This window comes from Podarcis bocagei, assembly GCF_964188305.1.
Source record: "Podarcis bocagei genome assembly, chromosome: 9".
Lineage (NCBI taxonomy): Eukaryota > Metazoa > Chordata > Lepidosauria > Squamata > Lacertidae > Podarcis > Podarcis bocagei.
In genome coordinates, this window is record NC_138134.1 from 6,414,341 (window position 1) to 6,437,538 (window position 23,198).

At 45.2% G+C, this 23,198-nt stretch overlaps 1 protein-coding gene across 5 annotated transcripts; it reads left to right on the plus strand.

Annotated features, from left to right (window-relative positions):
• The first annotated feature begins 38 nt into the window (after window positions 1-38).
• FOXM1 (forkhead box M1) lies at window positions 39-23,020 on the plus strand. Of its 5 annotated transcripts, none has more exons than XM_081207683.1 (10): window positions 40-291; window positions 3,933-4,077; window positions 6,639-7,198; window positions 9,220-9,368; window positions 10,854-11,054; window positions 13,682-13,810; window positions 15,904-15,948; window positions 16,899-16,977; window positions 18,426-18,595; window positions 20,354-23,020. In XM_081207683.1, the coding sequence occupies exons 3-10, from the start codon at window positions 6,685-6,687 to the stop codon at window positions 21,422-21,424; spliced, it is 2,358 nt and encodes a 785-aa protein (XP_081063809.1). In that variant the 5' UTR covers window positions 40-291; window positions 3,933-4,077; window positions 6,639-6,684; the 3' UTR covers window positions 21,425-23,020. The 5 variants fall into 5 exon arrangements, with proteins under 5 accessions (XP_081063811.1, XP_081063809.1, XP_081063813.1 ...); XM_081207684.1 differs by lacking the exon at window positions 40-291 and adding an exon at window positions 2,463-2,571; XM_081207685.1 differs by lacking the exon at window positions 3,933-4,077 and having other exon boundaries at window positions 39-291.
• The last annotated feature ends 178 nt before the right edge of the window (window positions 23,021-23,198 follow it).

Genomic DNA, 23,198 nt, shown 5'->3' on the forward strand with positions numbered 1-23,198 from the left:
GCCGATTGGTCCCGGCGCGTCACGTGACGCGGACCGAGCTCTCCGGGCGCCAAATTCAAACAACCGGGACGGACGAAGGAAAAGGCGGCGGCGGCGGCGGAGCCGGGCGAGGGGCGAAGAGGCCGCGGCCCGAAGAGGCAGGCGGCGCTTGCCAAAGACACGCGCGCGCGCCCCGGCAGGCGCGAGGAGCCAGGAACGGGGTCCCCCTCCCGCCCCGGAGCCGAGCGGCGGAGCCCGAGGAGGAGATTCCCGGCCGGGAGCGAGCGAGCGAGCAAGGCGGCGCTGCCGAAGGTGACGTAAGCTCGGCGTCTCAACGGCGCTTTCAGTTAAGGCGCTAGTCCTGCGCGAACTCGCCCCGCGGCCAGGAGGGGCCAAGGAGCCCCAGAAAGGCGCAGCTGGTGGTGGTGGTGCTACTGTTACTATTATTACTACTATTATTATATTCATACCCCAGCTTTTTCTCTGCTAAAGAGCTGCTAAAAACGTAGAAAAACTAATCATAAAAAACCCTAAACACTGATAGAATTAAAACCAGATACACGTATAAAATCTGTTTAAAACATACCAGTAACTACAATAAAAACTGCACAGCACCAGCCCTTTCATATAAGTATATGGTTTTCCTACAACAACAAAGAGAGAGAAAAGCTTAACAGTACAGTAATTGCTATTGAATCTCCAGCTTTTGCCTGACTCTGTCCCTTGCTTCATCCCCCCCCCCCCACCTTGGGCAAGGCTGGGAATATGAGGGTGTTTTGTGGGCAGCAGCAGTGAGGTGCAATTATTTCTTATTATTGTTTTTGCTGGTGGCAAGGGAAAAAATGGTATGTAAACAGGAGAATTCCTAGATGTCAAGATCCAGTTTGGGCAAGTACAGTACTCTTTGGTGCAAGAACCCCAGCACAGATTTTAAATCACAGAATGTGCAGCAAAGCAAGGAAGTATAAGCTGTTAGACCTTTAAAATATGCCCTTCTAAATTTCTTCCAAAGTTCCCCTTTTCCCCAGCATAGAAAAAAAGTAAGGTAATAATGTTTTATTTATAAACTCCAAAGGCCAAGTTCATATGCTTTTCCATACAGCAGTCAGAAAATGTTGCACAGGCAGTAAAACCTGATTTAGTTGCAATAGTGGAAGTTCCTAAATTATTGGTATAGGAACACAATAATGGCTTGTGAGAGCCATGCAGTCTGAGCTGTAGCAACCAGCTCAAAACCTTTGCACACTTTGAACTTCTCTGGTAGCCTGAAGGTGAACAAAGGCTTGATCACTTAGTCCCTCCCAAGGTGAGAAAAGCCTAGCAGGTGACAGCTTATTCTGTGGTTTTAATACTTTAGTGCATTGATTAGACTTAAGCATGCAGGTTATATGAGGCTAGTTATCCCACAGTTTTCTTATAAAAGAATGCAACCATGCTGCAAAGCAAGATTGAGGTGCTTCCTATGGACCAGTATTCATGAAGGCAGGAAATGACAGCAATTTGTCCAAAAAACATGACAGAGGCTACATGGTACACGTGCACCAGCACAACCAGACACCTTCATCTGCCCTAACTGCATCCAAAATTCCCATACTGGTCTAGAGACACACCATGTGCTGTAACTCTCCAATAGTTTGTCTTTACCTCCAAAAGCACAGTCTTCCATTGTCTCCTGAGACAAATGGATACCAACTAACATTCTCTTAAACTGGCCAAAAAAAGAAAGAATCAGCATCACTTGTATAATAAGTAGAATAAATATTAAAAGCATTTTCCTTTTCCTTCTGGCTGATCAGCCATGCTGAACTTCTGGGGAGAAGTGCTAAGTCTTGAGCAGTTCTGGAGTTAGGACTAAATAATAAATAAATGCACCTCTTTGGGGTTGCAATTCTACATACACTTACCTGGAAGTATGTTCTAATGAACTTCAGACAATGATGTATACAGTGGACGCTCAGGCTGCGAACGTGATCCGTGCGGGAGGCACGTTCGCAACCTGCAGCGCCGCGTCTGCGCACGTGCAGGTTGTGAATTGGTACTTATGCGCAAAGCACGATTTAGCACTTCTGTGCATGCACGACCGCCGAAACCCAGAAGTAACCCGTTCCAGTACTTCCGGGTTTCGGCGGGTCCATAACCCAAAAAAACGCAACCTGAAGCGTCGGTAACCCGAGGTATGACTGTATGATCAGCTACATGAATAGGCAACTTTGAATAAACTGTTCATGTGTAAACAAATAGATGGGCAAAGAAGGTTGTTACTGCCCAGTCCTTTTGCTCAATCATCAATGTCAATTGCAACAAGAGTTTACAAAGTTACCAAGTCCTTCACATGGGGTGATTATAATAGCTAAGATTTTTAAAGGGATGAATGTTAGCCATATTTTGAAGACTGCTCATTGTGATGCTGGGAAAAGCTTGTGTAGCTCCTATGCGCTTGATGCCGGAGGGAGAGTAATAATAACCTCCATGGAATGTTGGGCATTCCTACTGGTTGGCCTCGGTTAACGGCTGCATGGAGACTGTGGAGGGGCAGTTCTGCCACATAGGAACTTGATGAGATGAGTTCATCTTATTTTTGTGCTCCATTTGGTGAGAAAATGTTGTTATTAATTACTCTATCATTAGCAGCTTGCTGAGCTAGCTCCCTTGGGAAATACCTTCCAGTTTAGTTATTCCTGAACATTTGAGCCTCGTTACCATGGGGATAGGGAGGTGGGTGGCGCTGTGGGTTAAACCACAGTGCCTAGGACTTGCCGATCAGAAGGTCGGTGGTTTGCATCCCTGCGATGGGGTGAGCCTCCGTTGCTCGGTCCGTGCTCCTGCCAATCTAGCAGTTTGAAAGCATGTCAAAGTGCAAGTAGATAAATAGGTACTGCTCCAGTGGGAAGGTAAAGGGCATTTCCGTGTGCTGCTCTGGTTCGCCAGAAGCGGCTTAGTCATGCTGGCCACATGACCCGGAAGCTGTATGCCGGCTCCCTCAGCCAGTAAAGCGAGATGAGCGCCGCAACCCCAGAGTCGATCACGACTGGACCTAATGGTCAGGGGTCCCTTTAACTTTACCATGGAGATAAGACAAATGTATACGTCCCTCTTGTCCTCCATTAAATCTGATCAGTTACATCTATGCTCACCAGAATAGCCACAGGAGCAAAGATTTCTGATTTCAAGAAACGACAGTTGGATAGATTTTTGAAGAATGGCCTGTGCTTTCTCAAATGGTTGTCATTCAGCTCAGGAACATGTTTCCCCTCTTCTTCTATTTGTTATTTCAATGTGGGACTTTCCCCGCCAGTTCTTCTGGGGCAGAGGTTTTCAAAACTGAACTGGGGAGGAACCATAATGGCAGAGTTTGCTCATCACTGCTGCTCTTCCCTTGTTTGGTATATATGGTTGCAGAAATGTTTGGGATGCGTTCTGAAGTGAATTTTGGCAAAGCAGGATGAGCTTGGCCAAAGCCTTACATGAACCAAGAGCTGGCCATGTTCTGAGGTGCAAAGACTTCTTATGGAGGCAGCCAATACAGTTTTCTTTGGGTGATACTGGGATTATGAAGGTTTTTATCTCATTTCCATGCAGGATCAGCTTTTTTCCAGGGAAAAAGTAATGGCAAAGCCATTGCCAGCTGTTTCCAGTACTTACGGGATGAAATGGGGACAACTCGAATTCTTTTTACATGGCATAGCAAGAGTTTTTATCTTACATGAGACAGGAAGAACACAAAAGGACTTCTTGATTAGAGTATATTCTGGTGTTGTAATTTGTATGGTGTGACAAAGTATTTTCCTTTCATTCATTATATTCTGAATGCTCTTATGGGTGAATAATGCAAAGACATTCAAGACGCTTGTAACAGTTCTTGTTTATTATATACTGCAAAATGAAATTAAGAAATTTATTTTAAAATAAATAAATACCGGGATTGTGAAGGATTTTATCTCGTTTCCTTGCAGGATCAGCTTTTTTCCAGGGAAAAAGTAGTTGCCAGGACATTGCCAGCTGTTTCCAGTACTTACGGGAGGAAATGGGGAAAACCTCAGATAATACACTAGTAAAAACCAATGAAACTCTTAGTCCCGTCTATTTATGGCTTTAAAGGTAATAATAACCAGTGCCTTGCATTGTGCCCAGAATACAGGCAGGAGCCCCCAGTTTAACAGACACTTGCTAACCCATTCCCATCAGAAGGCGGGCTGCTCCATTTGTACTAGTTGAAGCTTCTGAGCTATCATTAAGGGTAGCCCTACATTAAGAACATTTCAGTAATCTAGACTCAAAATTATGAAGGCAAGAAAGACTTCAGCTTCTGAATCTGGAAAGAGGCTGGAGCCTTCTCTCCCCATGGTGCAAAAATCAAGGTTTGCCAGCTTCTGTGCTTGCCTCTTCTCAATGGGGAGAGCCTACCACACTGGCAGGGTTTGAAATTAGCAGGGCGCCAGGCACTTTCGCACCTAAAAATTATCCATTTGTGAGCACCTCAAAAGGTCTGGGTGACATTTTCTGCGCCTGGCTGACACTCAAGGATTACTGAAATGTATTTGAAGCCTCAAAGCATATGTTAAGGATAGGCAATATGTTAAGGAGTTTAACAATAAAGAGTAGAGTGTTTTGAAAACTGAACTATGGTACCAGTACTTTTATTGTAAACACCAAATTAAACAAGTATTAACAATTTCCATTCATACTTGTTTAATTTGTGTGATATTAACAATGTGTCACTTTTGTGAATTGCATATTAGTTCATGCTTAACAAAATAATAAATAAAAAGTGTTGCTGACCCTCCCCAGAAATGGCAACTAGACTTTCTGTTTTCGTGCCCACAACCCAGGTCCCAGGAGCCATTTGGCTCCTAGCTTTTCTATCCCAATTTCTAACACTGCACACTGGGAGTTCATCATGAAAATATCTTGTTGTTTAGTTGTTTAGTCGTGTCTGACTCTTCGTGACCCCCTGGACCAGAGCACGCCAGGCACTCCTGTCTTCCACTGCCTCCCGCAGTTTGGTCCAACTCATGCTGGTAGCTTTGAGAACACTATACAACCATCTCGTCATCTGTTGTCCCCTTCTCCTTGTGCCCTCCATCTTTCCCAACATCAGGGTCTTTTCCGGGGAGTCTTCTCTTAGTTAGTTAATAAGCTAGATATGAGATTGATATCCTACCCCTCAGTATTAGTGCTCGCAGACGTAGAGCAGCTTGAAGATATATATATATTTTTTAAAAAAATCAAAATTAAACAGTTCAGAAACAGTTTAAACTACAGTGGTGCCCCGCAAGACGAATGCCTCGCAAGACGAAAAACTCGCTAGACAAAAGGGTTTTCCGTTTTTGCGTTGCTTCGCTAGACGAATTTCCCTATGGGTTTGCTTCGGAAGACGAAAACGTCTTGCGCTTTTTTTAAAAAGCCGCTTGAAGAGGCGCAGTTGCGACGGACCGTGCTTCGCAAGACGAAAAACATCGCAAGACGAAAAGACTCGCGGAACGAATTCTTTTCGTCTTGCGAGGCACCACTGTAGTAGAGCAGTAAAAACACATTGGCAATAGGATTAAAATCTTAGTGCTTAAAGACAAAAGTGTCAGGCACTTGGGTGTAACTGAACCAGCGCTTCCAAGGCCCAGCTCCTGCACTTTGCTGCTTGCTTTTCCATAGGTCTGGGACCTCAGGAGGGCAGGCAGACGGGGCCCTCAAGGCTGTCCAGGAGGAATTGCACTTGATGTACTAGTCCGACAGGGTGGAAAGCAATTCATGCCAGATCAAACAGCACCTTCAAGCTTTGAGTGCCACTCCATCCAGAACAGAATGCCACCTGCCCAGTCCTTTGAATTACCCACTAACTTTACCTCCATCTTTTCTGAATTCAGCTGCAGTTTATTTGCTCACATCCCATCCAAACTTTTATAGCTAGCAGCATATTTTTTATGGTAATGAGAAAGCCTGATAGCACATTCCCTCCAAGAATAAGGAAATTAAAGTCTTATTCTGAGCTTTAATTTCTTTATTTCCTTAATTTTGCTAAGCCTCGCACACAAACCACAAAAGTTACTGGTCCAAATGAAAAGTTAGTAGCTGCCTGACTGTTCATATCTGGGCTGGTCATTTCTAGCACATTAATGTTCCCAAAGGGAGAGGGGAATCCAGTTCTAAACTCCAGTTTGGAAAACTTTCCTTGCCTGATCTAGCTATCATACCATAGGCAACCCAGTCCATGCATAACAACAGTGGCAAACCATATGCTTTTGGAAGCCACCAACAGGGCCTGGGAGGCAGTAGCCTTTGTGCTGCTCCCCATCGAATGATATTCAGAGATGTACTGTTTCTGAAACTTTGATGTTGCATATGTATCATTAATCAGCTCTTATTTTGCATACCTGCATTTACTGTGTTTACTGCATTTACTATTTGATCCTGAGGTAGAGTAGCGGGGCGAGACCCACTGGTTCAAGGTGGGGCACAATATCAAGAAATAGATCCTCAAAAACATGTTTGGGTTAAATGTGGACCCAAGGTTTGAAAAGGTTGAAGATTCCTACTGTAGAACACCATTCATTTATTTAAAAAGCATATTGCAGGAAACCTAGCAGCTGATTTCCAGACACTCCCTCGCAATTTGTCACATGTTCTCATAACTGGACAGAAATGTTGTTCTTTGTGTTTCTCAGGTTCCTTCATTCTGTCCTCAATGGAGATTGACTGCACAGGTCAAGGATGAAGAGCAGCCCTCACAGGCCCCTGATTCTCAAGAGACGGAAGCTGTCTTTCCCACATAGCGATGCTGCGAGCGCCTTAGCAGGAGATGAGCCAAGTGGCCAGAATGTTGGGTCTCCTAAGCAGGAAGAAGCAAATCCTAAGGAGCACGGCACAAACAAAACGGAACCCGGAAATCGAGAAGTCCCTGTGGGGGGGATTAAGATAATAGACCACCCGACCTTGTCAGATGCCCAGGTGGTAGCTATTCCTGCTAACACAGATGTCCAAAGTATCATTGATGCTCTAACAGCCAAGGGGAAAGAATCTGGCAGCAATGGGCCTAGCAAATTTATTCTCATCAGTAGCAGCTCTCCTAGAATGGAGAGAAGAGAGTTCAAGAATCTTTTCAAATCTGATGAGGAGCACAGCACTGCACACGACAAGGCAGGAGAGGATGAAAAGCACATTGGGCAAAGCTCTGCATTAATGGAAGAGTTGCTGTCTATGGATGGACGAGAACCGGAAGAAAACAGTATGTAGTTCTTTTTCTTATGACACATGGGGCAGCCCTCTCTTTGATTGACTCCTGCTAGTTGGTGGGGAGAGGGACAGGGCCTATTTGGGGGGTGGGGAGGATGGCTTTTAGGCAGTGCATTTTGGGTCTACTCACCAGTATGGAGTACCATCACCTCTTTTGTGCTGGCACCCACAACGCATATATCAAGATGTGAGTACTGGCACCTCTTTTTTAACCCCAAAAGCACTGCTTTTAGGAGAGAGGAGTTGGTGCAAAATACAGTATTCCGAAATGGCAAAGGGGGTGGTGGTGGAAAGTGTACCAGGTATTATATGTTCCCTTACTTACCTGTGTGCAGTGCTCTGTCCTGGCGCCCCCGGTTGGTGGAGTGGAGGGTGCTGTTGGGTCCTTGTGCCCTGGAGTCTTGAAGCAGGGAACCTGTTCTAAGCAGAGAGGTGTTAGCCTGTCCTCACAACAGATTGCTATTCTGTACAAAGTGCTCTTTTTGTGTGCAAAGTGCACTCCTCATAGTCTCCCATCTCTAAAGTTGCCGCTTGAGAGTGGCAAGTGTGCAGAGCATGAGGCCAGAGATATATAGCCCCATTCAATTTACCCTGTAATTGGCAATTAAAGTAGAAGTGTCTCTATGTGCGAGTAATATGAAAATGAGGGACGCGGGTGGCGCTGTGGGCTAAACCACAGAGCCTAGGACTTGCCGATCAGAAGGTTGGCAGTTCGAATCCCCGTGACGGGGTGAGCTCCTGTTGCTCGGTCCCTGCTCCTGCCAACCTAGCAGTTCAAAAGCACGTCAAAGTGCAAGTAGATAAATAGGTACCACTCCGGCGGGAAGGTAAACGGCGTTTCCGTGCGGTGCTCTGGTTCGCCAGAAGCGGCTTAGTCATGCTGGCCACATGACTGTACGCTGGCTCCCTCGGCCAGTAAAGTGAGATGAGCGCCGCAACCCCAGAGTCGGCCATGACTGGACCTAATGGTCAGAGGTCCCTCTACCTTTTAATATGAAAATGACAGCAGGCTGTGACTGAATGGTGCTTTCCACCATGTACTATATAATCTGCTGTGACAGCCTGGGTAGGAAAGGCAGAGGTACAGGGGAAGGTGTTTGTTACATTTCCTCTGCTGGGGAAATGGATTTCCTTGCACCGGGTTCAGAGCAAATTAATTCCTTTGACAGGGGCATGTCTATGGAATGAGTATAGGAAATGAAGATCACAATTCTGCTACTTTGAACGTGGTAGGCAGGAAAAATTGTGGTGGAACTAGAACAAATTGTTCCAGGCAAGGAATGAGGCAGCCTTAAAGATAACATAGCAAAAGCCGGGGGGCTTATGGTTTAAATCTGCGGATGTCAGTTTCCAATCTTTAAATTATATATTGTCTTTTACTAAAGATTCATAAAAGACTGGTAAAATCATAGCACCATAGAATTATAGAGTTGGAGGGGACCCATCTAGTCCAACCCCCTGCATTCCAGGAATTACAACATATAATAATGGGAATAGAATCTAGTACAGTCAAACCTTGGTTCTCAAACGGCTCCATTTTTGAATGTTTTGGCTCCCGAACGCTGAAAACCCGGAAGTAAATGTTCTGGTTTTCGAATGTTTTTTGGAACCCAAATGTCCAACACAGCTTCTGCTTGAGTACAAGAAGCTCTTGCAACCAGTCGGAAGCTGCGCCTCAGTTGCTGAACGTTTCAGAGGTTGAATGTTTGACAACCGAGATTGACTGTTCTCCTTCAACGATAATATCTACATTCTTAAATTTCTGTCTGTCAGACTGTACTTCAAGGCACAGAAGCAGGACCAATAACATGTTGGCAACCATAACTGTGCATGGGACTGAGCAGCGACAGTATGTGAAGCTCAATTTATTTCAAGTGCTGCTTCCCAAACTCCATTGTGGGCCTCTCTCGCTACTTAAAACTCTGAACTCTGCTGTTTAAGGCTCAAGCTGGAAGCCTTCTTTTGGGAATCTAGGACTACAGAATGAGAACTTAAGAGTTTGTATTTATCTAGGCAGTGCGGAGGCAACAAGCAGTGTCTTGGACAACAGTCTGACTAACATTCTGTGGCTGGGCAATGTGGGCTGCAGTGGACTGAGCCTTTGCAGTGTGAAAAAGGAAACAGAGAAGGAGAACAAGACCCCCAAGCAGAAAGCTGTTAAGGTAAGCAAGGTGTGCAGCCAAATAACAGCCAAGGAAAGAGAAGCCGAGCCAGGTGTCTGTGCATAGGGCCAGGCTGCAATTCAGAGACTCCTCTTGTACCTGCGCTCTCTTGAGACCAGGCTGCAGAGACCCCTCTCATCTGCTTATTTCCCAGTGTTGGTCTGCCTGCCCCCTTCTACCCACTGTAGTGAGCAGGACTTAAGGGGAGGGAGGGAAGGAGGTAGACAGAAGGACCAGCAGTGCTTCTAGCGTGGGATAAGCTGCTGTCGACTTTTTATCTTCAGGCACTTCATAATTTAAAGTGCAGAGGAGATCTCTGGATTGGTAACTGCAACCCTGTATGGGCAAGGAGGCTCACTGCAAACTGGCTGAACACTGCAGATATTTATATTTATGGTGCCAAATGTTCCATGAAATGTCCTTGCTTAGATGGGAACCTTCATTCTTAAGTGCACCTTTCTTTCACCTGATAGCAACGGCAGGCTACTTGTTCCCAGCGTATGGGTTGCTTTAATTCATATTTGCATAATGCTATAAATTATAATGGATTGCAATTATTGCATTGCAATCCCACCTTGATGTTCACCAGGGAGAGAACAGCTGGTGCAGGGTCATGCGGCGAGCAGCTTTGTTGCTTGGGAGGAATTTAAACCTGACTCATGCCCCACATTCTGTTCACTGCAGCACACAGACTATGTAGTTTCACAAACACAGTAAGGAAACCTGGGTTTTCCTAATGTAAGCCTCAATGTTATGTTTCTGCTAAATTAACCGTACATAGCATAAGAAGGGAAGACCGTTGCCATGCAGCAGTTTGGCTGGCGGTCACAGGTAGGCCTGCGAATTACAGTATTGCAACAGACTTCTGTGAAATGCTTTGCTAATGGACCTTGAGAAGAGGACTAGGGAGATGCATGCAGGTGGGCAGCCCAGACAATTTGCAGAAGAACTATTAGAGCAGGCTGGGGCAGCTTCCCTAAAACCGTCCTGTTCTGCCACCACTCTGCACCTCCCTGCTCCTGAGGCAGAAGTGTTGTCTGGCTGAGATGCACAGGAAGAACATGGGTTCACAGTCAGACTGAGCAGGATTTCACCCCTGCTTATCCTTTGATGAATGGAGGTTTAATCCTGCTCAGTTTGCTAGGATTCCATCCAAGCCCGCTCCTGATTCAAGCAGGGTTTGTATCCCCTGCCCACTCCCGTTTTACCCCACCCACCTGTCAGATTTGGCCAAGAGGGCCAATCAAAGTAAAGATCTCACTCATGGAGCCAAAAAGGTTTCCTTTCTCTGAGGAGCAGGTGGGGGCTTCACGAGTGGGGGTTGGCAAGCAGGGATGCAGCTCTGTGGACTTTAAATATTTGCCCATTAAAATGGCTAACCCTAACCTATTCAGAGGTTCACTGTTTGGCACATCAAAATCCAGAAGCTCTTCATATAACTAACATTCTACAGGCCCTGCACCCTTCATATTGTCTTCTTGTCAGGCCGAGGAAGGTTCTGCAGCGTCTTCCTCTACGACCTTATGGCAGGAGTCCTTCTCTGAACGTCCCCCCTACTCCTATATGGCCATGATCCAGTTTGCCATCAACAGCACTGAGAAGAAGCGCATGATGCTGAAAGAGATCTACACCTGGATTGAGGACCATTTCCCTTATTTCAAGCATGTAGCCAAGCCCGGCTGGAAGGTAACAAACACTGTGACCTGAAAAGAAAGTGCATTATGCAAACAACTGTCAGTTTTCTCCCTTCAGGTGCAAATGTTACCAGGGCTATGTGTATTCTGCAGGGAAAAAATTAAAATGCTGTTCCAAGAAAAGCAGAATCCTGCAACTTACATTAACCATAGAAATTAAGCACATTAACATAATTCATCTGCTTTTGCATAATTCTGTTTTTCTTGTTTTGAATAGGATTCCCCCTGTTTCTTATGTTCAGTTTGTAGCAGGCTTGGGGGCACCCCAAGGTTTGGAGAAGTACAGTCATACCTCTAGTTGTGTTAGGTTCATGTTGTGTATTTTCAGGTTGCGAACACGGCAAACCCGGAAGTGTATACTTCCGGGTTCTGCCACACACGCAGAAGAGTTCTGCACGCTTCACATATGCGCAGGAGCACTCTATTGCGTCATGTGCGGAAGCGGCACTCTACTTATGGACATTTTCGGGGTGCGAACAGCACCCTGGAACGGATCACATCCATAAGTAGAGGTACCACTGTACAAAAAACATTGGGGGAGACTACAGGCCGGGGGGTTTCTCAGTAGCCATGTAATGCTGACTGTGAGGTCAAGGGGAAGACAAAGGCAGGTAGAACGGAGGGGAGCCTTGCCAACTAATGGAAGCACTGAAAAGGAGCAGCCTGCACTGCAGTGTTTTGTTATAGGTCCATATTGTGAATAATTCCTCGAGTGTATTATCACAAGGAGGGGTAAGGAGCTATGCACTCCTATTCCACACCTGTGCTTCTGAGATTTCTGCAGGTATTATCCTTCAAAGTGGGTGAACATCTTTTCAGCCAGAAATGCTACAAACCTGTGGTTGTGTATTTTTTCTTGTTTTGTTTTTAAGAAAATTGAGGTTCTCGGGAAGTTTTGCTGTACAATTTATTTCACTTTCTGTGCTTTCTTGATACCTGTGCGGAATTGCAGCACACACACACACACACACAAACATATGCATATAGCTAATAAAACGAGGATGAAAAGCAGTTTGATATGAACAGGCATTGATGTGAACCCTTTGTGGAGTTGCATTATTGCAAAAATTAACAATCTTGATGAGCCTGGTGTTTTTAGTATGCATGTGAGGTTATAGTCACTCATTTATGGTCTCTTGCCATACTGTATATTTACAATGCCTTGCCCACAAATTCCTGGGGGAGAGAGTGTATATACCTGCCATCTGTGTTACGCTGTTCTAAATTATTGTGGAAGCAACTCCATGCAATTGCATGTAAGAAAGGCACACATCAGTGTGCATCACTTGATCATTTAGCATTTGTGGGTCCAGTGGTTTGTGTGAAGCGACTTTACTGAAGCATATTATATGTGCTGCTTGACTTCTGATGGATTGTTCACATTTATATGGAAAACATCCATTTGTACTGCAGCCGTGAAGCGATGACTATAAGTATTAACTGGCCTTGGGGCCATGGAAGTGAATTCAGAATATGAAATGAACCACAAAACAGCTTACTTAAATTGGCAAGCAAACTCTCCTGGTTCAGACATGCATGCTCATCAGTTCCTGACTCCAAAACCAAGCATCTGTTTGCATATACAAAGAAGTTGCCACTTAATAATCACCACAAAGAGAACCCCCGTATCACCAGATGTTACCTTAAATGAAATAGTTCTCAACTTTACTCAGACTTCTTGTCTGAATAAAGCAAGGAGGGAGAAGCACTGAACGGAAAACGAGGGCTCTTTTAAACTTTGCCCTGTTGCTCAACTGCCTTGTGCAAGAGAGATCAAAGATGCAGAGCCCTCAAATATGTCACAGTACCTTCACATAATGTATTTCACTCCTGGTACCAGTTCCAGATTCAATACAGTAATTTAGAAGAGATATTTTATTAACAAGCAAAGTTCCATATAAACACAACATCCACCAACTGAATTTAATCTTCTCCCACTGAACAAGCCAAATCAGAGGCTTGCTCTTAAGAAGCCATTCGTCTTAAAGGTACAGTAACAGATATCAGCATTGGGGAGTGTGGGCAGATGGGGCTGCGCCAGAGGGGAGAGGATAAGGCATGGAAATGCAGGGTGATCGGTGCAAGGGAGAGTTGAGAAAAGTAAGGAGGGTGAATGGAAAAGGAATGAAGATGAAAATATGGGAGCAAAGAGGGAGGAATGGGAATGGGAGTGAAGATGAAAGCAGGGGCATGAAGTGGTCTGAAGAATAATGGGGTGGTCACTTCAAAATTGAGCAGAAGGCAAAAAGGCTGCTTAGTAGTTACAATGTGTGGGAGGAGCAAGATGCATCAGGTTGCCATGGGGCTGGTTTGTGTGCAAAGGAGCTTGCACAAAAGGAGGAGGAGGAGGAGTCATGGACATGGGGTTAAAGGTGAAAATGGGTGCAAAGTAGGGCTACAGAAGAGAAGTGGCTTGCAAAATCGGGTTGGAAAGGTGAAAAGTGATCTCAGCAGTTGCATGGGGCGGGAAGAGGAAGCCCTAGGGGGTTAAAGTGGGGAATATGGCAGGGGCACAGCCCCTGTAGATACAGAGCCAAGGTCTTTGTGAATTATCAAGATTTCATCTGAAGAATCCACTGATAACAAAAAAACAGCAAGCATTTCTCCTTTCCCATCCAGAACTCTATAAGGCACAATCTTTCTCTTCATGACATGTTTGTTCGAGAGACATCTGCCAATGGCAAAATCTCATTCTGGACCATTCACCCTGAAGCCAACCGCTATTTGACACTGGACCAGGTGTTCAAAGTGAGTACCTTTCATGCAGAAAAGGAGATTGCCCTAACAATTCCTGATTTCTCAAGCACCTGGCTATTTCCATTCTGAGGAGGCAGGTGAAGACATGCTGGTGAGCATTGGATCACCTAGGTTTGGTATTAGAAGGGAAATGGATCACTTGAATTCACAGAAAGGAAAGTCTTAAGTACTGGTGTGGCTATAAACCTTTTAAAAGGGTTAAAGAATGCTATCTCATTGTCTAGATAAGTGTGGGGAATATGTGGCCCTTCAACTGTTGCTGGACTTCAACTCCCATGGCCAACGGTTAGGGATGATGGGAATTGTAGTCCAGGAGTATCCAGAGGGCCACAGGATGTGGAGCTAACATACTTTGATTTCAGTAAGCCTTTTGACACAAGTCCTCCATGAAATTCTTGCAGAGAAGCTGGTAAAATTTGGGCTGCAGAAGATTATTGTTAGGTGGAATTGTAGCTGGTTGACTGACCGAACCCCAAGAGTGTTTACCAATATTTCCTCATCATCTTGGAAAAAAGTGACAAATGGGGTGCCACAGGGTTCTGTCCTGAGCCCGTTGTTGTTCTCCATCTTTATATACAACTTGGATGAAGGAATTTAAGGGATGTTTATCAAATTAGCAGAAGACACCAAACTGGGAGGGGTAGCTAATGCTGCGGAAGACAGAATCAGGATAACAGATTGGAGAGCTGAGCCAAAAGTAACAACATGAATTTCAATAGGACAGATGAAAGGTTCTGCACTTAGGCAGGAAGAACCAGATGCACAAGTATAGGATCTGGGACAACTGGTTTGCCAGTGGTACATGTGAAAAGGATCCACAAGCTTAACATGACTCAACAGCATGATGCAGCAGCAAAGAGCTAATGCTGTTCTAGGCTGCATCAACAGAAGTCTAGTGTCCAGATCAAGGGAAGGAAGAGTCCCACTCTATTCTGCCTTGGTCAGACCCCACCTGGAATACTTCAACCAGTTCTGGGCAATTTAAGAAGGATAATGACAAGCTAGAATGTGTGCATGAGAACTATCTGACAGAGCTGTTTGACAGTGGAACTGACTACCTTGGAAGGTAGCAGACTCCTTTATTGAAGGTTTTTAAACAGCTTGGATGGCCATCTGTCTGGAATTCTTTAGCTGAGATTCCTGTATTGCAGGATAGGATCCAGTGATCCTTTGGGTCCTTTCCAACTCTGCCATGATTCTATGGTCCCCACCTCTAGTCTAGACACATGAATTCCTGGTTGCCATTGAGAAGTCATTTTTAAACATTGGGATGAAAACTGGGAAAACTAGGAATTAATGGAGAAATCTGATATATTAACATAGTAGTCAATGGGTAGCAGTATGTCTACCCTCAAGCAAAATGCGTTCATCTGAAAAGTTTGTTTTTCACAAATGTTTAAAAAATGTCAAATCCAGATCGTTACCCACCATTGCAGTTTGTAATGGGCTTGGCTGACAGAGTGTGCCTTATGGCAGCCTGTTAATGCTTCAGGCTGGAGGTTAGGCAGAGATTTGGATTCCCTCCATACAATTCCTCTGTACAAAATATGTCTCAGTTTTTTTCTAAGCCAAATCCACAGCTTATTTGCATATCAAAGCCTTGCACTCCAGTGCCTTGTAGATGCAAATGGGTTGTGTGTATAAAGGTTGGCAAAAATTTAAAAATAACACACACTCCAAGACCCTAAGGAAGAAAAGGGGCTAATTTTTTTCCATTTTTGCATTTCTCCATGGATTGCTATGGACAACCCACACTTCTTTCCTTGCTAAGAGAAAGTTGTGTTGGAGGGTGGCGGGTTGCATGAACCTGGAAACCCACTTTGTGGTTTGGCCTGGTTATTTTAAAAGTTTTAGTTGAAAAGAGCCTGTTCCTTGTTCTCCCCCAATCTAGCCTCAAACAGGGCTAACCTTCTGATCACTGGAAGCTCTGGAAGCGTTTGGTATTGTACAAAACTTTCAGCATACTTTCTCACTGAGGACTCACAGATTGTTCTGTACTGTCTGCTGTGCCCAAATGTTCCTTTGTTCTCCGGTTTAGCTGACAATTTCCTTTTCATTCCTTTTGTATACTTGGCCACCACCAGCCACTGGATGTGCAGTCACCAGCATCACCCGGGCCCTTGGAATCAGTAAGACCTTCCCTCCTGGTTGGGCTTGGGTTTCTTTCTTCCCTCTTTCGGTGCCTGCAGATGTATAGAGGTTGCTTTACTAGTCAGAGCTGAGATCCTCCTGCAGCTTCCCCTTCTGTGCCTCCTTCAAGCGTGTGGAAAATGCAGGGGCCGCCTTGGCTACCTACAGTCATGCTACTCGGACCGATGAGTGGATACTTAAGTTTATTCACCGCCTATTAATTTGGGGCACAAGCAAATATTTGGTCAAATGGTGGGTTTTCAGTATGTTCAAAAAAACACACCTGCAAATGCATTTTTAGATTATTTCTGTTGTGATGCTTGGTTTAAAGGAGCAAATGAAGCCTCTTAATATATCTTTCTAGAACACGGTGAGAGAGAGCACAATGGGGGGGGGGTGAGTGGAGGGCAGGCTCATGGCATCATCGCTTGCATCCCGACAGCAGCCAACAATGCTGATAGGACTGAAACTAAAAGCTCTTTTCCATAATCTTGCAAGTAGCTAGTTTGACTGACTCCGTGTATCAAGTGGCGCTGTCTCTGCTTGCTGCTGCTCCTTTTCTTCTGCCATTGTTCTCAAGCATGTTGAACTTGGGTAGAACGAAACACACTGCACAATTAATCTTTTTATCTTTATTTCTTCAGGCAGTGAGAGTTATCAAACTCAGCTCCTTTCTCTCTCCACCCCCCTTCCTGCCTGAAGGACAGCTGTGGAAGGAGTTCTGTTGTGCCACCTCTGTCAGGCTCTATGGGGTTTGTGGGGTGACAGTCAGCAAAGACAAGGGTGTCTGCTTGCAGCAGGAGGTGACACATATTGCCCCATAGCTCTGTGGCAGTTAAATTCCTTATATTAGTTCAGCACTGCCCTCCGGATCCATACAAAGCAGCTGGGCAATTGCAGCTTCTCTAACTTTTGTTTTCTTGTCTCTCTTAATCTAAAACTAATGTAGCAGCAAAAGCGGCACATTCCAGATCTACAGAAGAGTATGGGAGGCACTAGCGGTCGTAAAAGTGAGCCACAGACTGCACGTGAGTCTATACTCTACACCTCTACCAATCCCAGGGAAAGTGGCATAATTCTTCTCCCTAACGAAACCCCAACAGTGGATTTAATGGGAACTGTGACAAGGGCGTTTTCTACACATGTTGGAGGTATTCACCTGGTGTGCATGTGAGGGCTGGAGGGCTGTAATGGAAAAGGCAAAGCAAGGCAGGAAGCAGAGACCAGCAAAGCAAAGTTCAGGGGGTAAATGTCAGTCCTCCGTAAGGGCCAGGCAGAATTCTTAGCCTGGAGGTGAACGCCTGTATGAAACTGCAGCCCCGCAGAAGAGCCTTCAGGCACTCAGCAATACCTGGAAGTACCTGCTACATGAGAGCACGTACGCTTACTTGCAGACAGTCCCAGGTTCAATCCTTACTTCTCCACTTAAAGAAGTACAGGGAAAGGCCTCTGTTGCCCGTCAGAGTAGCACTGATCTGGCAGGATCCTGGGTTAACTCGACAGAAGGCAGCTTCATTATTCAAGATCTTTCCAAGCTTCTTCCCCTGCGTCTGTCTGGGTATAATACAAACTCCACTAACTGGCTAAGGACTGGGACTTTCTGTGTATGTGGAGACATTGAAAAATTCCCAGGTTTGAAATAAAAGGTCTATGTACAACCATAAAGCATGGTGCTAGTGATCTAGCGAATGAAGGGGGGGAGGCAGGCAGGAAAAGCCCCCAAGAGCTTCGTGCGGCTCTTGCGGGCTTTTTCCCAGGAGGGAGAAGGGACTGACGTGGCCAGTTAGTCCCTTCTCCCTCCTCGTAGAAAAGCCCACAGGAGCTGCGCGCTCCTTAAAGGGTGCTCAGCTCCTGTAGGCTTTTGCAGGAGGTGGGGGAATTGCCATAGCCGCGCGCAGCCTCTGCAGCCGGGAAAGGCTGTGCAAGGCTAAAGAGGAAGCCAAGGCAGCGAGCGGGATGGATCGCGCTCCCTGCCTTGGCTTCTTTAGCCACGCTTCTTTAGCCACGCTGGAGAGGTTTAGCTCCCGGCTGGAGAGGTTGCGTGGCTATGGCAGAAGCCAAGACAGCCAGCAGGATGGATCCTGCTCGCTGTCTTGGCTTCTTTGCTCTTTGGGGTTGGGGGGGGGGAACCTGGGCTTCCCCGGCAGCCCCGAGAAACTCTTGATTTCCCCCTCTAAAAACTAGGTGTGTCTTGTGGTCCGGTGTGTCCTATAGAGCGAAAAATACGGTACTTCCCAAGCCACAACAAGCTGTCAGTAGAATACTCACAATAGTCAGTCTAGTGCTTCCATTCCCAGAAAAGCAGCAAGGAATTACTCTTGTGTGCAGTTTTGAATCGAAGGAGGACACTGATGCAACTGAGATGAAAGCAAAGATTTCCCAGTACAAAACTGGGAAGGCTCTGGTGGCTGATCAATTAAAATTGAGGAAGTACCTTTTATAGATCCTGGGCTAAGACCTCTTTTTTCCTTCCTAGGCCGAAAAATGAAGCCCTTGCTGCCACGTGTCAACTCCTACCTAGTTCCAATTCACTTTCCTTTGAGTCAGTCCGTCATCCTTCAACCTTCTTCAAAGATGCCTCTTCCTGCAACCCAGGGTGCCTCAGAGACCATGCAGAGCAGCAAACCCGTGTGCATTGCTCCAAAGGTCAGACTGTATATCAGTACCCAACTCCATGCTTGTGCCTGAGAATGAGAATAAATTTGCAGCCTGGCTGTCGGGGCAGGCATTTCCCACTTCCAGAGTGGTTCCCCTCATTCCACATTTGTACTGAGGCCTTGATTTGATAGAGCTGTTTTGTAAAGGATATTGCACTCATTGGGTATAATCACCACAATCACCCGAGACACTATCATTATCATCAACATCATCAGATAAAATAAAAAAAAATCCTTCCAGTAGCACCTTAGAGACCAACTAAGTTTGTAATTGGTATGAGCTTTTGTGTGCATGCACACTTCTTCAGATAGCTTGTTGATGGACTTCCATTTCATGCGGCTCAATGTGGTGCCTTCCATAGTTCTAGTTGCAGGTAGATAGCCGTGTTGGTCTGCCGTAGTCTATGGCAGACCAACACGGCTACCTACCTGTAACTATCATCATCAGATGTATGCGTCACTTATTGTATACTATACATCACATCTTTAAGCAACCTAAAAAAGATTGAGAACCAAAAAGGCATAGCAGAAAATAAAAGCAATACATTAAAACCGCTTCAATGACCCATAAAGAAGCCCTCCAAAATTAGGAAATTATTTAAATGGTTTTAAAAGCTCTCAAAGCAGCTTACAAAACAAATTAATTACCAGTATAAACCAGTAGAAGGAGTAAAAAACAGTTGTATTTTGCATTCCCATTTTGTATTTTTCTGTTGTGAACCACCCCGGGATCTTTGGATGAAAGGTGATGTACCAGCGCAGCACACGGAAACGCCGTTTACCTTCCCACTATAAAGCGGTACTTATTTATCTACTTGCACTTTAAAGGTGCTTTCGAACTGCTAGGTGGGCAGGAGCTGGGACCGAACGATGGGAGTTCACCCCGCCGTGGGGATTCGAACCGCCGACCATATGATCAGCAAGTTCTAGGCACTGAGGTTTTACCCACAGCGCCACCCGCGTCCCTGTACAAATTTAATTAGTAAAGAATAAAAAATAAAAGACATTTACTGCACAACCGGATGCATTATCTTTCAAAAGGCAGCCCCATTGGGTTCAGGGGACTTACTCCCAGATAGGATTGAAAATCCAAAGCCAGCATATAGGGATCCCAAATACAATTAAAAGCTTGAAAGAAAAGGATGAATTTTGGGGCCTAAAGGATTAAAATGGAACCTGTCTGAGGAGGGAGTTCCACAGTGCTCTGAACAAGTCCTACAGGATTCAGAGAGCTTTAAATAAGGAGCTGACTAGCTTCCAGTTACCAGCTGCCCACGATGGCTGATTGGACTTGGGGGTAAAAGGCAGCATTTCTTTCACAGCTGATCCTGTTGAAGGTGTGCTGCTTGTGTAGCCTAGGGACAGGGAAGCTTTGACCCTCCAGATGTTGTTGGACCTTTTGGCTATACCTGCCTCTGTCATGTGGTCCCCCAAGTACTGGAGTGTTTCAGGGGATGAGAGTGACACTGCTCCCCAATACTAAGAGAGACAGAGCAACCTCTTGCCTTGCCCTCATCTTCATATGTCAATTGCCAGGAAGAGATTTCTCCTCAGTGAACATTTGTGGAAAGCTCGTTACAAATGGTTAAAGCAGAGCACCCATCAAGACACACATACATGCACATCTGTATCTTACTGTAATGTCCTTAACTTTTCTGTTATTTCCTTGATTTGTGAGGGGTTTTTTTTACCAATATCTTGCTGTCAAATATACTTTACTGTCTCTCATTCTGTCTTCCTATTGCAGGTGTTGCCGTCCAGTGAAGAGCCAACCCTGCTCCCAGCTCCCATCCCCATCAAGGAGGAGACTTGTGACGGAGAGCTATCTCCATTTACATCCCAGCAGTCCATAAAGCAGGACGCCTGTTGGATCAGCAAAGAATCATTCGCCCCAGCCCTGCATATAAAAGAGGAGAGTGACAACTTTCATTCCAACACATGGGCCCCTCAGTTCCTCCCCACAGCGTCTACAAAGGCAGAGCCAGAGCAACTGGGTGAACCACCAGACATAGTCCTTCCAGCCCCACCTGCAAAGCAGAAGAGACCATTTACAGCTCTCAAGTCGCCATCCCGGAGCAAGTTGGACACACTGGTTATAAAGAAACAAGAGAGGCAAGTAATGGGCAGATCCAGAAGGAAACAGCACTTAGCCCTGCCTTCCTCTGAAGAACCAGTCCTCCTCCTGCAACCCACCAGTAGGTCAGAGTCATGCACGGTGGGGAATGACCCTCCCTTTGCAACAGATACTCATCCTCTGGAAAGTACATCTCAGTTTAGTTGCTCTCAGGGAGAAGTCATTCCTTTTAAATCTGCAATAAAAGAGATGTTCTGCAAGCTGCCCATTACTTCCGTACCTAGTAAAGCCCCCATAACCACCCCAGCACCATTCCTGGCAACTACTGACCCCTGGAGATTGGCACCTTTTGTCAAGGAAACTAGTGATCTGCTTTGCAGTCCTGTGAGAACCCCTCCAACCTCATTAATATCCCTTCAGGGCAACTTGGACATCCTGGGACTTGGCAGCACTCCCTTAAGGCCATCGTCATGTGATTCTCCACAGCTGCCACTCCTAAATGCAGAAACCAATGACATGGTCTCTGGGCCCTTGACCAGCTCTCCTGCAACCAGCAAACACTCGTCCCCAGAGCTTCAGGCCTCTGCTCTTCCTGAAAACCATTCATTCTTGGAAGGCCTAGTCCTGGACACCATGAATGACAGTTTGAGCAAAATCCTACTAGATGTCAGTTTTCCTGGCCTTGAGGATGACAACTTGGGTACTGATCTCAGTTGGTCACAGTTAATTCCTGAACTGAAATGACCACATTTTGTTTATAGATTCTGGTTTAGTGCAAACCACCAAGGGACGCAGTTGGTGGGTTGTTTTTTAACTGACTCCCAAGCTGTTATCACATTAGGATGATCCTATCATATAGCTGGTCATAGAATGATCCAGAAGCTGCTTGGAGTCCTAATGGATATTGCTATTGATTGGACAGAGCCAATCCACTGGACAATCAATGACATCTAAGTCTGTTACTTACAAAACATAGTGAAAATCCCTTTTAATAGCCCCCCTATTTGATAGAGCATCTAATGTACATATGTTGGCCTTTGTATATATTTGTATATTTTAGTGCCTTTTAAAGTATAAAGATGGTGACTAAATGCAAAAGAAGATGAGATTCTTGTATGTTTAATATGTGTAATAACTGCAGAGGGAACATCAGCTGGTTCTGTTTGTAAATAAAAGAGATGAATCTGCCAAAAGTTTTCTGTTACACTACACATTAAATGCAAGTGCTCTGAAATCCTATGTAGCCTTAGGTCACATATTTCCACTTATGGAAATAACTACAACAAATAACTATTCTTTGTTTTGTGCCTTTAATAGGAACCTAGCATGAAGGAATTTAGCAGCCAAAGCATTTCCCATTTCTATGTCCATATGAAGAGAAAGCTTTAGCTGCGCAACTTTTTATTCCAGGCTCCTGTTAAAGGACCAGGAGTAGGGCCAGAAAAAAAATACACTGGCAAACCTATTCAGAATTCATACACCAGCAGATTGAAATGTCTCCAATCAATCCAAAAAGGGAGATTTTGATTGCCATAGAGACAACCTTTAAATATGCTTGGGTGGGACTTGGAGCTGCTGCGTTTTAAATCTCACTGTCACTGCTGGTGTCACTTTTCCTGAAACACCTGGTGCTTAAATGCCCAGCAGAGCAGTGGCACGGCTTAGATGCTCTAAAATCCTCCCAGTAGGGCAAAAGTAACTTCTAACCTAGCACAGCCACACTGACAGGTACCACTTCCGAGTAGTGATTCGTGCAAGCAGGGTTGGAAAAAACATGGCCACTACCAGGTAGGAATGCCTGCCACTGTTGTCAAACCAGGTCAGATGCTGCTTCCTTTATGGGGACATGCTATTCAAAGTTTTAGAATGGTTGGCTAAAGTGGGGCTCTCTGACTGTTGTTGGACCCAGCTTTCATCAGCCCCAGCAGGGCCAAAAGTGAGGCGTGATGGGGGTCCAGCAACATCTGGAGAGCCAAACCAGATCCAACCCAGGCACCACTTAGCTTCCCAACTTGAGCCCTTGATGTAACCTTCAGCAATTAGAGAAATGGGGAAGTGCTTCAAAAATTGATCCCGTAATCTTCATTTGGGGAAAGGGAGCACTTTTAAGCAGGAGATCAAACTTCAAGCACACATTTTAAAACCTTGTTTCCCTTCTCTTATATCATATGGGTGAAAAGAAAAGAAAGCAATTGTGTGAAATGTGATTTGTCTTATGCATTGCCTAGTCTGGCCTTAAAAAATAAATGAATCAATAACCCCTGCATAGAAGTACTTCAGCCACATTCTGTGTTTGTGTTTCTTCTAACAACCTATGCAATAAAGCCAGAGTAGAAAGTGTGATTCTGAGCAGTGTGTTTCCTTAGCATCTTTCATGAGTCTGCAAGGAGCCAGCATTAGCCTTTGTGAATTGGTGTCCCCATTCCTCTATTCTTAGAGATTGATTTTCCTTCCTCTGGATTGTTCTCAACAATTCCTATAAGGATTTTAGGATCACCAAGCCATTCATTCAGAAGCA